Here is a 17,576-nt window from a genome sequence, read left to right as displayed (position 1 = left end):
AGGCAGGTCTGTTCTGGTTTTACCTGTAGAAATTTGAGTGTTTAATGGCATGACTTGTATTTCAGTGAATTGTGAGGGCTGAGCTGAAAAGTTATGCATTTGTTGTCACTTACAAAGAGGGTTCTTCTGTTTTTAAAAGTTCAAGTTTCATTAGCTTTGTTTTTTGCAATTTTTTTCTCCTTCTGGAGAAAGAGTCTGCCAGTTTATTTTTAGTTTATTATGAGAATTTCTGAAGTTAAGGAGGAAAAAACTGTGGACTCAACATGCACTTGGTGCCGTAAATGTATCGAGGAAGAAGTGTTTAAGTGGGCTGCAACATTGAAGTCTACACTATGTTTTTTGAAAAGTTTTTAATGTCTTTCTCTGCCTAATGGGAAGTACAAGCCACAGTGTACTGATCTTTCTGTTTTTTTGCCATTGCTTCTTGTGCTAATGTTGGAAGTAGCTTTTGAAAGATGCTTGTTTTGTTGAAACATTGTTCTTTCTAGGATGTAATGTTGTTACATTATGGAAGTTCTTTTTTGTTTTGTGCAGGAGGAGCTCAGAGAACTGCATGAAGAACCAACTGATCCTCAGGCACAACAGGAAATAATTGACAGCATTGAAGAAGTTTATTTTTCCAATGACTCCTTTGATATTGTGAAGTATGAGTTAGAGGTAAGCTGTCATCTTAAAAGAAAAAAATGGTAGCTTAACAAAAATGAAGACCTAAAGTATGCTTGTTTTAATGAGCCGTTTTTTGTTTCTTAGATCTTGCATTAATACAACACTGTATTCCCCTACATCATCTTGTAGTTGTACGGAGCTTCTAGCATAGAGTATTGGTGTATATATATATAGTATATCATCTCTTCTTTTAATGTGGTAGAATTAATATCAGATGTGCTAACAGGCATTTCATAATTTAAACTATAGTGAAAAAGTCAAGAGAACTGAGGAAAAAATCTGTTCTATATTTTGTGTATTTTTTTAGCAAACTGCCTGAGACTAATTTCTGTGATTGGGTGGTTGTGTGTATACATATATGGCATAAAATAAAGTAACTTTGAGGTAATGACATTATTTAATGAGGCAATTATGATCATATGTTGTATAACAACACTAATTGATTTCAGTATCCATCATTTGAAAAAATGGATTAATTCTGTAAATTAGATTGCAGAAGCCATAAGAATGTTTCTTTAATGAAACTGATTGCCTAGCTTATACATTGAGTGAGTTAACATTCTTTAATTTATCACTGATTTTAATTTATTGTTTAAATGCAGAGGCTTCCTCCGGTACTTAGTCTTCAAGAACTGGAAGAGTACAGAGACAAACTAAAACAACAGCAAGCTGCTGTAAGTAAAGTTTTTTCCTCCATACCCTCACACAATTTGTTGTCTTGTCTGTAAGTCTAGCAAGAAGTGTAACTGAAAAAGTTTTGATTTCTTAAATGCATTAGATATTAAGTAGTTTTTTTAATATTATGTTGTGTGCCTTTATAGTGGAAAATCATCACCAAATCATATAATCATATGAAATCATGGAAGTAAATCTTAGTGTTAAGTAATGTAACAAGGAGCAAATGTGCTATTTCTTTAGAAACTTGACTTTTTGAATGTTTATCTTGCAGTGTTCAACACGGTGCTGAATAGTTCAGTAGTATTTCTTTGAGGGATTTCTGGCAATGTAAGACATGAAATGTTTTAAATACTCTCTCTTTGAAGATGCTATTTTCTCTTACATTTCATTTGCCAATATGTTAATTGTTTACAAGGGTTTTTAGTGAACATTGATACACAGTTACTATGTAATAAACCAAATGAAATGTAACGAGTAGTCACTATGAGGAATGAAGAGAAATTGGAGTTGCAGCTTTTGAAAGGTGCTTGTTACATTGCAGACTTTAAAATTTTCTATTCATGTATTAATTGTTGTTCCATTGCTCTTTTGAGATGAATAACATGATACGGGAAACAAATCTATTAACTGTGGAATTTGGAGAGTATCTGCAAGTAAAATAGAAGTAATAATCCTAATTCATGTCTTTAAATAAATGAAATGAGTTCAACCCAGAATGTTGCATTGTTAACAATACATAGAAAGCAAGTGCCTTCTGCCTTAGACTGCTTTCCCCATAATATACATATACCTATGAAGTTTTGTGGAAGATTAATGAGAAGTTGAGGAAATGAATACTCCATGTTTCTCACCAAGATTTATAAGGAAAGAAGTTGGAAGTGAGTGAGAGGTAGTAGTTTTTTTGTGTTTGTTTGTGTGGTGTTGGTGATGTTTTTTTAAGTTTAAGAGGACATCTGCCGGTCACCTTGTTTTGCAAGGAAGTGCTCTCAAGACTGAGACGACTTCCCTGAGATATGCTACATAATCCCAATACGTGTTATCAATGTCATGGCCGTTTTTGCTTGCAGAACGGAAACTGGCTGCCACTGGAGGAGCAGTTTCAGGGCATGGCTGCAAACATTTGAACTGGAAAGTGCGTGCAGCTAATGAATAATAGGGGAGAGAACTGAGCACAAGGTTTCCAGTAAATGTGACCAGATGTGTCTTTCTTTTAGAATAAAAACAGGTAAAAACTCTCAAAGCCAAAACTCTTGACAAGAAACATGTGCCTGGTTCTTCCCTCACCATCCCCCCCAGTCAGGATTGGTCCTTGGTTGTTTCTTTCTTAATCTCACCAAAATGTGTTTCTGGTAAGGGAGGAATTATTTCCTCCTTGGGCATGTGCCAAGGTGCTAAAATTTATGATATGCTGTATTTCATATTCTTATGTCATATTTTCGGGTAGAGTGTGAGAGACTGTTGCATATTTTGTTCTTCTGTCTCAGTTATTATCCATTTATCTTGTGATGGATCATTTAGAGTACTGTCTGCCATAAAGGACATTAGTGTCTTTCTTGGAAGACAAAACTGCAGGATTTTTTTATATGTTGTTATTTCAGTCCTAAAAATATTTTGATGGTGAATAGATTATTAGATAGAGGATTCAAGAAGCCTGTTGACATATCACACAGTACCTTTCTTTTTGCAAAAAACTAAATACTGCCTTTTTCGCTTCAGTGTCTGTATCTACAGCTGGCATAGGGATTTACAATAGTAGTTTGGAGATAACAGCAACTTCTAAATTTCTCGAATGCAAAGCACTTATATGAGCATGAATTACAGGTACTAGAGCTCTGATCTTCCACTTCTTGCTGACTTTTACCATCTGTTTTTGCCCAGCTGATCTTGGTCATCCCTTCGTTTTCAGGGTCACTATAGACTTCTTATTTTCTGTAGTTTGCTCATTAGTTTTCCATTCCACTGGAAGGATCCCAACTTGCTCAAACTTTTTTAAATGTATGTATCATGACAACTTTAATTTGTAATTGTCTTGGTACAGACTATTTGGATTAGAAAGGCTTTTTAGTTGTATGTCTGCTAGACTTCATTTTAATTAGTAATCTAATATCCTTAGCTATATTGTTTTTTCTTTTTCATCAGGAGATGAAATATTTTTTACTGATGTGATTAGGAAAGAGAAAATATGTTGTCTCTTCAGCAAATGTTGTTGGCAGGCATTGATAACCACAGTCACCTTCAGTGCTGGCTAGCAGTTGCAATTCAGGATTCCAAGACTTAGCACAATTGTATGGAAGATGCCAAAAGGGGTGTGACAGTTTGGAGATGACTGAAGTAATTTGGGATAATATTGCTCATCTGAAAAAAATATTTGAGAGATTAGCTTGGAAGCTCAGAAAGAAAAGTAGCATCACTAAGGGAAAGGAAAAAAGTGGCTGTGGCAAGTGCTTGACAGTGTTGAGGTTGTTATTAGTTAAGGGTAACTGAGGACTTGCAAAACAAAAAGAGTGTAAGAACTGAAAATGAAATGTATCTTTTATTCACGTGTACTGCTTGAACATTGTTTAACAGTGAAGAATCAAACAGTTAAGTTTGTACTAGAGCATTGAATAACTAGCAGATATATCCATGTCCTAAAGTTTTTATAGGTACAGGACTAGAATGAAGAATATGTTGAAAAAAAGAAAGTGAAAATTTCACAGTGCATAGACTGTGGAGTGAACAAAATTTCTTAAGAGCCACAAGGTCATGTAGGCTTGTGTAGCATTTGGCCTGATAGTATCCTATCCTGACCCCACCTCCCTCTGGAGTGGTTCTTTTGCTGTCCTGCAGAGGAAAGCTGTAGTAGTTATAGAACACCTATGAGGTTAAGAACAACTGAAAAGTTTTAAAATTGCTTTGTGATTCTGGCCTGCTTTTGCTAGGGAAGGAGGAAAGCATAGCTGGTTATATGCTCCTTGTCAAGATTGCCAGCCGATGACATCAGAATATTTTGAAGACCATTTATGTGCAAGTGCTCTTCGAGAGGATGGGAACGGAGCTGGTGGAGCCAATATGAGTTTGTTACAGAAATGCTGATTGAAGAGCTCAACTTTGTGCTATGTTTGACTAAATAGTCAAGTTTAGAAAAACCTCTTTGTTTCTCTTTGCCAGTAGTGCATTGTGGGCTGGCTGTCATAGCCAGTTTTATTTTATTTTCATTTCTGGGAGTATTGTTCCCCCAAAAGAATATAGAGCAATACCGATAATTCCTTTGTTATGTTTGAAACTGTTTCTTAAGTATTTTTAGTCCCTGCTGAAAAACAAAACTAGATACACTATTCTCAAGCTTGCATTTATAAGACTGGTAGTGTTGGTTTTCTTTTTAAGCTTCTGTGTTTGTGCAGAAGAGATTGATTAAGGTGGCAATGCCCAGTTTTTAAGTTCAATACAGACAGCAGATTTCAGGAGCATTCTACTTAGAATTCTACTCAGAGCAATGGAGAAAATTTTAAAATATACATATTCTATGTTCTAAAGAAAGGGTATAATGTGTAGAGGGTGAATATTAATTTTGACATAGTTTTAATTTAATGCAGTATCAGTCTGAAAGGTAGGTGTCCTCATGGCTCTCTTAGATCTCCAGGTGTTGTGGTTTAACTCTAGATGGCAATGGAGTATCACTCAGTCTCTCACTCACTTCCCCACAGGGGGGAGGGGGGGGTGAGAATGGGAGGAGTAAAAGTGAAAAAGCTCATGGGTTGACATAAAGGTAGATAATGCAAAAGAAATAGCTGAAAAATAGGTGAAACATAATCAAGTGAAGCAAAACAAGGAATTAATTCACTGCTTTTCATGAGCAGGCAGCTGTTAAGCCTTCTCCAGGAGAGCAGGGCTCTATTGTATAGCAGTAATTTGTGAAGACAAATGCCATCACTCTGAGCATTATTCCCTTTCCTTCTTCTCCCCCCGGCTGTATATGCTGAGCATGACACCATATGTTTGGGGTATCCCATGGGTCAGTTGGGGTCAGCTGTCTCAGCTATGTCCCCTCTCAGTAGTTTGTGCACCCCCAGCCCACTTGCAGGTGAGGTGGTTCGAGGAGTAGAAAAGGCATTGATCCTCTGCAGGTGCTGCTCAACTGAAACACCTCTGTGTTATCAAAACTGATTTCAGCCCAAGTCCAAAACAGCCCCATACCAGGTTCTTTGGAGAAAATTAACTACCCCAGCCCAAGCCAGCACACCATGCTGTATGGTTAACTTAAATTTGTACTCTAGCAATAGCATGAGCAGAATGTAAACATTTGCAGTGTCCCAAATTATTTCTATTTGCTATTCTAGCATATTGCTCAACAAGCAGAGAGTTAAGTGAGTAGTCTAAAAATGCCCACTAATCCCTAGATGGAATTGTGAACGTTTTTCTTATCTTGGCTCTAAGGAAAGCTGATCATAATTTTTATGATTTTTTTTTAATGTGTTGTGGAATATTTATTAATACATTTGAAAAATGCAGAATTTAATGATAATCACAAACGTGTAGAACTTTAGTATGGGGATAGCCTACTTAATTGAGATTGCTATGTATCACATGGAATATTCTTCTTTTTAAGGTATCTAAGAAAGTTGCAGATTTAATCCTTGAAAAACAGCCTGCATATGTTGAGGTAAGATAACTAACAGTTACTTTTCAAGAATAAACTGCTCAATTTTGTGCTGTTATAATGCTGCAGTTGTGTTGTTATGGTAGTACTATTTGTAGTAGGGATGCTAGTGCCTGGTTGGAACCAGCTATTTTTGTATGCTAAAGCTCTATCTCTGTAGTGGAAACCAAGGGTGTATTGAGTTGAAGGTCCTTAACATGATAAAGGTTTTGGCATATGCTCATTTTAAGAAGGCTTTCTGAAGACTTGAATTCATAGGCTTGGCTAATACCTATAATGGACTTGGAACAGGAGCTGCTTTAGTGCCTGTGCTTAGGAGTGGTTTCACATCTTAGTCCATAAGAGAAAGCAGCAGTGACCTTTCGTAAGATCACTTAACTGCCACTAATCTCAGGCAGTTGTGAGAGTCACAGAATCACAGAATATGTTGTGTTGGAAGGGACCCACTAGGATCATCCAAGCCCAGCTCCTGGCCCTGCACAGAACTGTCCCCAAGAGTCACACCATGTGCCTGAGAACATTGTCCAAATGCTTCCTGAACTCTGGCAGGCTTGGTGCTGTGACCACTTCCCTGGGGAGCCTGTTTTAGTGCCCAACCACCCTGTGGGTGACGAACCTTTTACTGATATCCAGCCTAAACCTCCCCTGCTACAACTTCAGGCCATTCCCTTGGGTCCTGTCACTGTGCCCCACAGAGAAGAGATCAGTGCCTGCCCTCCTCCTCCCCCTCATGATGAAGTTGTAGGCTGCAGTGAGGTCTCTCCTCAGTCTCCTCTGGGCTAAAAAGACCAAGTGACCTCAGCCACTCCTCATACAGTTTCCCCACAAGGCTCTTCACCATCTTCATTGCCCTCCTTTGGATATTCTTTAACTTCTTAATGTCTTTCTCATATTGTGGCTCCCAAAACTGCCCCCAGCACTCAAGGTGAGGCTGCCCCAGTGCAGAGCAGAGCTGGACAATCCCCTCCCTTGCCCAGCTGGTGATGCTGTGCCTGATGCCCCCCAGGACACGGGTGGCCCTCCTGGCTGCCAGGGCACTGCTGACTCACATTCAACTTGCCATCGACCAGGACTCCCAGGTCCCTTTCCACAGGGCTGCTTTCCAGCCTCTCATTCCCCAGTCTGTCTCTACATCCAGGGTTGCTCCCTCCTAGGTGCAGAATCTGGTGCTTTCTTTTGTTGAACTTCATTCTGTTTGTGATTGCCCAGTCCTCTATGGTCTCTCTGCAGGGCCTCCCTGCCTTCAAGGGAGTCAGCAGCTCCTCCCAATTTTACGTTGTCTGCAAACTTGCTGACTATCCCTTCCAGTCCTGTGTCCAAGTCATTAATGAAGACGTGGAAGAGCCGAGGGCCTAAGATGGAGCCCTGCGGAACCCCGCTAGTGACAGGTCACCAGCCTGATGTCCCCCCATTGACTAAATCCTTTGTGCCTGAACTGTGAGCCTGTTGCTCACCCATCACGTGATGTGTTTATCCAGCTGTGTGCTGGATATTTTTTCTGGAAGGATACTATGAGACAGTATTGAAAGCTTTGCTGAAATCCAAAAAGGTTACATCAACTGGCTTCCCTTGATCAACTGGGTGAATTACCTTGTCATAAAAGGAAATCAGGTTTGACAAGCAGGATTTTGCTCTCATGAAGCCATGCTGGCTGTGACCAGTAACTGCGTTGTCTTTCAGGTGTTTTTCAATACCTCCCAGAATAATCTCCATAACTTTACCAGGCACTGAAGTGAGACTGACAGGCCCATAGTTTTTGGGGTTCTCCTTGTCCTTCTTGAAAATTGGGACAATGTTTGTCAGCTTCCAGTCAGCTGGGACCTCTCTGGATTCCTGAGACTGCTCAAAAATCATTGAGAGAGGTTTTACAATGACATCAGCCAGCTCTTTGAGGATTCTTGAATGAATCCCATCAGGCCAAATAGATTTGTAGAGATCCAGCTGGAGCAGATCCTACAAAATTTGAGGGTTGACTAGGAGTTGATCATTCTTGCTGTCGTGATCCTCCGACTCAGACCCCTTTGATCTGTCATCCATGTTGAAGATGAAAATGAATAGAGTCTCAACATGTCAAAGATCTCCAAGAGCAAAACAAAGCAAAACTGGTTTAGCTGCTTGCTGTAGAGTATTGGCATGGCTTCTCTTCTTTCTCCCAAAATGTATTTGCAACAGGTGTTGTAACAGTTCTCTAAGGTGCTTTTTTTCCTACTCATTTTGTCTTCATACTGTCCCTATAACATTTGGTCGGGACTTCCTGATTTTATCTTATCTGATCATTACATGAAACAACATGGAGAATTCTGCAAAGTGAAAATGGTGATTAAAGTTAGTCCGAGAATGATAATGTGGTGAATACTTTTGTTGGTACAGCACCATGTGTCACCACTGTTAAACTGGTGATTATGGCAGTTCTCATTTTGGGCAAGAAGCTGGAGAGAGTGTGGAAGAAAAAAGATGGCTTTCTGGTTATTAACCTGTGGTAGATATCAAGGAGCTGCAAATATTTTCCTCTTTTATCCAGAGGTCACAATGTCCTCTTCTGTTCTCTTGTTCTTATGGCCAGCTCAACCAGCCTTAGAGAAGTTGCCATCTGTGTTCTGGCACATTGCCTGGTAAAAGGAGTGCTGCTGTTTAAAGAAAAATGGAGGGGGGAGAAGTTACCATTGCTTGCGTCATATCCTGCAATAGCAGGTGGAAGAAAAAGGCTGTAACAGTAATGTTGTTTCAGTTTTAGTTAAAGGAGTCAAGTGGGAGGCTATTGCAGAAGGAGGCTGCTAAGTGCTACTCTGGTTGAGTCTTCACAAGATAGTGGAGAAGGGGCAGAAAGGGTAATTGTATGGTATAAAAATCTTCTGGTATTTTTTCACTGTTGTGCAGGTTTGAAGTTGATGTTTTTGAGTGAGTGCTGCTTTTTTGGAATCCGGCAGCTTCTGTTTGAAAACCTCTCACTGCATAGTGGAACTGCGGCACATGTTCTTGCATTTTCCTGTGTAATGTTCAGTTTCATAATCTGAAGGTCATGAGTTCGATCCTCACACGGGGCACCAGTTATGAATTTTCCTGTTTTTTACTTTTCTCTTCTTTGCTTCTGTTTCACAAATTCTTTTACTCAGAGTTTGAATTAAAATGCAGGAGACCGAGAATTCTTGTTCGGACTTAGTTGTTTATTATAGCTTATCTATAATACAGCTGCACGGGAGTATGCCTCCCAGGTAACAAGGTGGAAAATGGCCATGAGTTCTAACTTTCAAGGCTTTTTAAGGTCTAAATCAACCAATTATGAAATACCAAGTAACTTGTTTTTATTTATAATCCAATTACTAACTTTTCATGTCCTGCAGTGAGGGACTTTTGACCCAATAGCATAACCCCTAGATTTGTGAAGAAGAAGGAGAAAGGAGAAAGGAAGAAGAAGATCCACACCCAAATTCCTCCATATTGTAACCTAATATTACCTATATCCCCTAAATCTAATTTTTTACGTCTCTACGTATTCTACCCAGTGATATAAGTTTTAATTACACAGCAACAACCTCAGTGTTATCACACAATTTAGGGAGCTTTTCCCAAGGTTTCGGGTCAAATACAGTGTACTTCTGAGGATCACTGTCTGTCAGCACTGAAAGGCTGAAATTCTCAGAACCCAGGGTTCCAACATTCTTACTGCAGCAACATCTTAGTGAGCCGCATCTGTTTTATACCTAGAAGTGCTTTCAGATATTCCAAAGGGACAGTTAAAAATCCATTGTGCCAGTAAAAATCTTATAAAAACTTTTATTAAATGCATCTGTGCCTGATGTCAGTAATTCTTCAGTGTTACTTACGGGCACAGGCCTGCACAGAGTTATTCTTGTCAGGAGACTTATCGGAGATTTCTGGTGGGCATTATAGGACTCACTTTCCCACTGATTCATGAAATGAACCTCCTGATGTGCTTTGTGAACTTGTAATGGCAGCTCCAGTTCAGTGTTGAGCTACACTAACAGATCATTAGAAGAATCAAAAATGCAGCTGAACACATCTTCTGGACCCATTTTCACTGTGCAAAGTGTAGTTTAGGGATATCATGGTTTGAACCCCATGCCTAGTATGAAGTACTGGTCTACCATACACTCCTGTGGTCACAAGAGGAATGGCACAGACACGTCATAAGGGATTTACAGTTTTCTGTTCTTGGAGGAAAGACATGCTTTAGGAACACCCAGTGGGTGGAAGATTGTTTTTGAGAACAGAAAAACTGTATTTAGCCCTAAATGCTGGGCAGAGGACTCCCTCTTTGGGGATCTTTAGACTGCACTCTCTTCCCATTCCATCCAGTCATGTTTAAAGGAGAGATTTTACAGTCTTTGCAAGAGGCAAGACTGGAGTGGAGTTGCTCCTTACTGTATGCAATTCCTCATGAACAAGGGAACAATGGCTTTTTGAATAGCTCTGATATTTGCAAAGTATGTTTTTAGAGAGAAGTAGGTATTGAGGAAAGTAATCTTTGAATTTGGTTTGTTAAGATATTTTGCATATCAGCAACTAAGCTGTCATTTTTACAAAAGCAACGTTGGTGACATAAAGGAGAAGGTTTTGGTGGAAGATGCAGCTTAGTGATTTGGGGGCTGACCAGGAGCTGCTCTGAAACTGAACTGAACTTTGAACTTGTTTTTGCTTGTCATATTTTTAGAATTAGATTAGTTTTCAAAGTGAAAATTTCCCTTCTCATGGAAAGCACTTTATAAGTTTTGAAATTATAAGCAGAATTTAAAAAAAAAAAAAAAAATATATATATATATATATATAAAATCTTTTTTCCTGTAGCCTGGGGAAAGAATACACTTTTCTGCAGTGCTGTTCCTAACAAAAGAAATCCTAATACTTATATTAAACATTTATTTTTTTCAAGGAGTTGAGATTATGCTAGGCACTTCACTAGTCAAAATCAAGCTAAATTCAGGTCACCTCTGCTGAAGAGTTTTCAGCTGAAAGTCAACAGGATACAATTAACATTCATTATGATGTGACATCTATTAAGTTGGTAGAACACAAGTGCTTCTGAAAAAGAAAATGCTGTGTGAAACACAATATGCTTTTTTTGTTTTGCTGTTCTCTGGCATATTAATGCAAATTAAGCCCTGTGATTCTATCCCTGAAGCTTTGATCATTATGTTGTAATACATTAATGGTACAGAAATTCTTAGGCTAAATGTGCAATATAAATGTAGAGGGTCCCACTGCAATGAAAACAGATTTCAAATATCTTCAAAAGAGAACTGTATTTTAAAATATCATTTATATTAATGTTACATTGCAGTGCTTAGTGTGATGAAACAAATAATATATAAAGTAACTTTACAAAGTCATTATAACATCTCAAGAGAAATCTACTAATCAGTCCTCACTGGTGTGTAACTTGTATGTTTGTTTAACCCGTTGTCTCTCTGTAGGAACTTGAACGTGTTACATCATTGCAGACTGGCCTTCAGTTAGCAGCGGTTATTTGCACAAATGGAAGAAGGTATCTTAAGTAACTGCAGAGATTGAAAGTGGGGAAGTATTTAAGAAGAAATCCGTAAACGCAGGATGTTTGCTTGCTGATATTTCCTGTTTATGTGCTGAATGCTATTAACGGTAGTAGTTAGACATACTCAAACAATTGCAAACTCTTGCAGCTCTCACTCTTGCAATTGGGAGTTCTCTTTGAAACAGAAAGCTTTTGAGATACATCACTGGTCCACAGACAAATGCAGAAGGGAGGATGTACCTTCTTAGTAGTCTGTTGGTATAATCTTGTTATCTGAGTTTCCCTAACAATGCTGACAATCTCATTTCTACCATGTATTTTGTTGGACTTGTTAGAATTGATTAGAAGTAAGTTTTATTTTATGAATTGTTGAAGATTATGTTAATTTTTAACTTTCGCAGACACCTGAATATAGCAAAGGAAGGCTTCACACAAACTAGTTTGGGGCTACTTGCAAATCAGAGGAAACGACAGCTGCTTATTGGACTGCTAAAGTCTCTGAGAACAATAAAAACACTGGTATGTACAGTTGTTTTTGTTCAGTGACAAATATTTTTCTTCATTTCTGTGTAGTAATGACTGAATTTTTTTTTGGCTTTTTTTTGTTTATTTTAGCAAAGAACTGATGTGCGTTTGAGTGAGATGTTGGAGGTAAGTCCCTACCAGACTGGTATAATTTGAACCTATTCTAAGTTTACATTTGTCAGTCATCTTAATTTTGTCCGTTCCTTTCCTCTTGCAGACAGGGTGTCTGCATGGGATGAAATTATATTTTTATTCTTTTAAATTGAGAAAAGCTTCATATCGAATTAGAGAGCCCCGCTGCTGGGGGAGAGTATTTTTTATCAAAAACTCATTCCTGCCTTTCGATCTGGGCACTGAATCTTGAATTACTTCAGTAAAAATGCTGTGGAGTCTTCACTTGTCCCTGCTCTCAACTTATACCTCTTTTCTTTAGCTTGATATTTAGGGAAAAAAAAAAAGATGAGATTTAGCTGTTTGTTGATATGCTGGGTCTGGATAAAGAATATCTATTGGTATATTCCTGTACAAATTTATAGATGGGCTCCCTGATTAGTATTTTATTTGTAAATGTAGTAGCCTTCTCTCCTTATTCATTGGATTGGCTTTTTAATTCAATTGTAGAAAACATTGCAGCATGCAGGCCATGACACTGAAAATTCTGATACTGTTATGTATACTGCCTAAACATGCAGTAGATACTGCACAGAGCAAAATAAGATCTTGTCTTAAGGTGATTAATTGTCTGAAAGACAGCCTCAGGATTTTATTGACAGCTATAGTACATGTAGTGTAACAATTTCAACTTGCTAGTTTGCCAAGTATTTACAGCTAATACTGGATGAAATGTCATGATGACAATCCTCAGTTATTAAATTTGGAAATTGAATCTTAATAGTTTTAGCTTAAAAGATTTTGTGAATTTAATTCCATTGAGTAAGTCACCTTGTGTCAGCAAACTTTCTTATTCTTTACCAAGCGAAACTACACCCATTTTCAGGTGGCATAAGTGCTGCTTTCTGCTCAGTAATCCCTGTACAATGATGAGCTTTTAATTTCTGTGCTGTATTTTGCTACACAGGAAATCAACTCTTCACTATCTACTGGCAGGAGTTGTCCTGAGGAGGTGTGGGTGTTACATCTACACACAGACCCTAATGTCTGTTTATTGTAATTGGTCAGTGCTTTTTAAGGGCTGGAACTCAGCTTTTGGCTGAGTGCAGTTTTAGAGCTGTATTGTTTTCTGTACTCAGAGGAGTTAATATAGGTTGGAATATGCAGGAGAGCTGTTAGCAGCCACTCACAGAAGAACATTTTGAAAGGGTTCTCAATTAAAAAAAGAACAAGAATGAAGCTACAGTATCTTACAGGGCTGAGCTGCATCTGGAATATATTAGTAACATATTTTATGCAAGCAGGCTTTCTGATTTGAGTTCTGTTAGACTTAATGGAGCAAGTACCAGGTTTCCAGTGGAGGAAGATGTAAAGAGCTGTAAACACAACCCTCATTTTAGACCAGTGTACTGTTCTGTTTTCGTCTAATGGATAATGTATTTGGGTTTTTTTAATGTTTTTTTTTTTTTTTGCTAAATTTGATCTGCATTAGAACATTGCTGCTAAAACAAATTTCATTTCAGAAACTCTTCTATGATAATAGCTGAATATAAATTACCCTTGAATTTTTACTATTCAGTCAATGACTGAAATTCCAGTAACAGCACTGCATTTGAGCTCTCTAAAGCACGTAATATAACAGATGTAATTACGACAAAAAATGGAAGCTCTTAGCTATTAAAGAGGGTTTTCCTTCTTCCCTTTCTGGTCTCATGCCTAATAGAATAAAAAATAACACATATATCTGAGGCAATGCCCGTGTTTTGTTGGTAAGATCCTTGGGTTTTACATTTTTGTATGTTTTTGTTTTGTCCTGGCATCATCGTATACTTCCTGATTGAGCTGTCTACCTGTTGGATATTCTTCTTACATATTAGGACAATGCGTCCATAGTGTGTTCTTTGTTTCCTGAGGCCTTCTGTGAGTCAGTTGTATTTAAGTTAATTTCTAATGAGCTATAGAATGTGTCAATTTAGATAGTGTTTATTTGGGTGTACTGTTGGGAGTGTCTTCCTTGTTTCCTTTTAGGTTTTATAAACTATGGGAACAGCCTGCCAGTGCCTGAACTAACCTCTTTCCATGTTCATGAATAGATAGATAACTGAGAAGATGTTAGTTGTTCTGTAATAAAAACTTAGTGATGTACTTTTTATGTATGCATAAGGAAACTATACAGCAAGTTGTTTGCATAAGGTAATGTAATACATAGTGTTTTTTGATGTTGCTAGCATCTGCTTCTAATTCTGAACTACTTGCACATTAAATGCTGCAGTAGATGCTCACTCTTTAACTTTACTGTATAGACAGAAAAGGCAAAATATTTTATTCTTAATATTTATACATAAGCATGCATGCAAAAATGGGTATTGCACTGTTGCTTCACGTGAACTTTCAATTGTATTTTATCCTAAGGAAGAGGATTATCCAGGAGCTATTCAGCTGTGCTTGGAATGCCAGAAAGCTGCCAGCACTTTCAAACACTACAGTTGTATAAGGTAGGGTGACATTGTGCAGGTTTCAGCTTCTGTATTATTTTATTTGTAAATAGTATAAAACAGTGGTCATTAATTCTCATTCTCTAAAGAAAGTTTAATTGAAAAGTAATTTTCAGCTTAGAAAAGTAAAATTGAGGCAGTTATAAAAGCATGAGTATTCTCAGTGGTTTCCCACCTCCCTCTACCATGACTAACCAGGCTTCACAATCATAACAGTATATAATCAATGTTTGGACTATATAATTGTTGTAATATGTTGGCAGGTAAAGTTTCAATTTAAAGTGAATTATAACTGTGCTACAGCCTCCAGCCTAGAGATACCTGAGCTGAGTTTTTAATGCGAAGTTTTTATTCTCGAATTAATTTGCCTATAGCAAGATGGCTTCTGCAAGATAACTTGCCCTGATTCTTGGCAGTGAAATTAGCAAGTGCAGAGTTTCATGCTGACATGAAGAAATTGCTTTCAGAACCAAAACTAATCTAAATATCTGCAGCTTCTAACTTAGAAAGACTTGATGTTTCCATTGCCTTAAAAAAAAAAGGAAATTGGAGGAAATGCTCATAAACTCCAGCACGAGATGTAGTAATATCAGATTATTATGGAGGTCCTTCTGTTTGAAGGCTCATTGCACGTGGAGAAACAGTAAGGAAATATTGGGTACTCTCTTTGGTATTTATTGGCAGCTCTTTTGGATGCAGTTTTTTTTTCTATTTGAACTTTTCTTTGGAGGGTGTTGTACCCAATTTATCTAATAGAAACAAAAAAGGAGGGTGATGGGCCTATCATTTAAGCATAGAGAGCTAAGTAGAGAAGCTACAATCTGTCTTTTGATAATTAACGTAGGTAGGCCTCTTAGGAGAAGAGAAGCATGGAGAGGAGTACAGAAGGAAGTTGTTTAAAATTAGATATGGTGATTATTTAATGCAAACTGTGCTTTCTGTGCTTGAAGAGAATATCCTGCCTATTTCTTTGTTGCTTTGACCCTTCCAAACAAAAGCATACTAGTCGTATTTTTTGTCTTTTTTTTAAATTGCTGCTGTTCTGAAATTTTTAAAGCTGATTGTTGCAAAGGTGCAGTGGTGCCTTTCTTTGTCCTAAATAGTTTCTCTTCTGGTAGATATTTTTGTTAATCTTTTATACCAACCTTTAATTTTTTTCTGAGAAAGCTTAAGTTCTCTTTTCCCTATAGCATTTCTGTAAGGGGGTCCTGAGCAACAAATAAAAATTACTGTAGTTTGCAAAGACTTGACAGTCCTGACCCTTCTGGGTATGTTCTGCTGTAGACCACAGTGCCACACCAAAGCATTTAAAGGAAGTTTCTTCGGGGTTGGGAATGTCTTTGAATACTTGGTTAAATCCTAGCAGGATGGGGTCTTGTCTAGGCCCTCTTAACACTGTTGCATTATAAACCTAGAATAATGTGCTTTTCCACATAGCAGTGGTGTGATGGTGCTAGTCTGACACAGCAACAGCATCTTAATGGTTTATGATAAATTACTATGTTGTGGCTCAGTAGCAGGGTTTTTGGAAATAAGAAATGGTCTGAAATGTTTATATAATCAGTATATATATAATTTATTCTAAACATTTTTTTTCTTTCATCAATAGTGAATTAAATTCAAAACTGCAGGACACCTTGGAACAAATAGAGGTAAGAATTAATATACTGATGTTTAGTATATGTTAATATTTAACCTCTAAGTATGTGTTAGTATTTAATCTCTAAGTAATAGAGCTTTCTAATACAATTAGAAAAGCAATTTTGTTAGTTAGCAATTACAGAATGTGTACATTTCTTTCAAATACTCTCTTTGCATGCTGTAGCCATTGCTGTTCATGTAGAATTTAGTGCTGTAATCAACCTAAATGCTCTTTAATATATTATCCTGTTATGACCCAGTTCACTAGTTGTGCCCACTATAAATGGTAGAGCAGTCAAATTTAAAAAGTCACATAACATTTGAAGTACTGAACTTCTGTGAATTCTTTAGACTACTTCTCTAAGTAGTTATGAAAATAAATTAACAGCAAGCCAGTAGGTTTGGATGAGATATACGAGAGATCACAATTTCACAGGAAATTTTAGAGCTCAGCAGACTGGAAAGTGCTGAATAGGGTCTGTGCTAAGCTGTAGGAAATAAGACTTGAATAGCTGTGAAGGGTGCAACTAAGGTCAGTTTAAGTTGGTAGATAGTATCACAAAAGCGAATGAATATAAAATGTTAAGTGTCTTGCTGGAAATTGGTGCAAAAAGAGGAATTCAAATTTAAACTCCACTACTAAGCAATTTTGAGCTGGAACTTGGCAAGCTTTTTGTAAGAAGTCTAGCAATGTAGGTATGTATAATGTTTGTGATGCACGTAATGCACACACATGTAATGTTTAGCAGGAACCTGAATTAGCTACTTCAGCATCTGTCTACACCTGTTGTCATATGCTCGCTAAAAGTCAGACATGTTTTATTGTACCTTGTTATTCAATTCCCTGTAAAATTAGAACTTTGTATATTTCCTTCAGTTATGTCTTTGTATTTCAGCTTTTATGCAAAGCTTTTTTTGTTCCTTTAGTCTTTCTCTGATAGTGCTTTATTCAGAGCATGTCTGGTTCAAAAGAGTTGATGGACTGACTGTTTTCTTCTCACTCTCACACAGGCCTTGTGAGAGTGAGCACGCTCATTTTCTCCTTGTGGGCAAATACTGATATTGCTTGAAAGGAGACATGCATCTTTACTTCCTTCTAGTAACAGCTTTGAAGAGCAAATTCTGGTCTTACCAAAATATGATAACATGTGCCATATTGGTTGGTGAGGGCAATTCACAGCTAGATAAATAATCACATTCAAGATTTTTATTACTTGTGAATTTATAAAAATATCTTATTTTCTTTTGTGAAAGTATCTTATTTTCTAATGGAATTATGCCTGTGCATATGGGAGAAAAACATAAGTCATCC

At 37.5% G+C, this 17,576-nt stretch overlaps 1 protein-coding gene across 3 annotated transcripts in view; it reads left to right on the top strand.

The window, feature by feature from the left end:
• Positions 1-17,576, top strand: part of VPS50 (VPS50 subunit of EARP/GARPII complex) — an 85,612-nt gene that overhangs the window by 8,846 nt on the left and 59,190 nt on the right. For 2 of the 3 annotated variants that reach the window (XM_042043227.1, XM_042043229.1), the window contains exons 3-10: positions 535-657; positions 1,269-1,340; positions 5,933-5,986; positions 11,416-11,486; positions 11,894-12,011; positions 12,108-12,143; positions 14,541-14,623; positions 16,233-16,275. In XM_042043227.1, coding sequence (XP_041899161.1) covers positions 535-657; positions 1,269-1,340; positions 5,933-5,986; positions 11,416-11,486; positions 11,894-12,011; positions 12,108-12,143; positions 14,541-14,623; positions 16,233-16,275 — 600 coding nt within the window. The remainder of the gene's footprint in view (positions 1-534; positions 658-1,268; positions 1,341-5,932; positions 5,987-11,415; positions 11,487-11,893; positions 12,012-12,107; positions 12,144-14,540; positions 14,624-16,232; positions 16,276-17,576) is intronic. The other variant, XM_042043228.1, reaches the window with a different exon arrangement.

Source organism: Corvus kubaryi, unplaced genomic scaffold (genome assembly GCF_017639235.1).
Source record: "Corvus kubaryi isolate FWS band 111438036 unplaced genomic scaffold, C.kubaryi_AGA036_p1.0 37398, whole genome shotgun sequence".
NCBI classification, from domain to species: domain Eukaryota; kingdom Metazoa; phylum Chordata; class Aves; order Passeriformes; family Corvidae; genus Corvus; species Corvus kubaryi.
The sequence above is the reverse complement of the archived record's forward strand: the minus strand, read 5'-3'. Positions and strand labels throughout refer to the sequence as shown.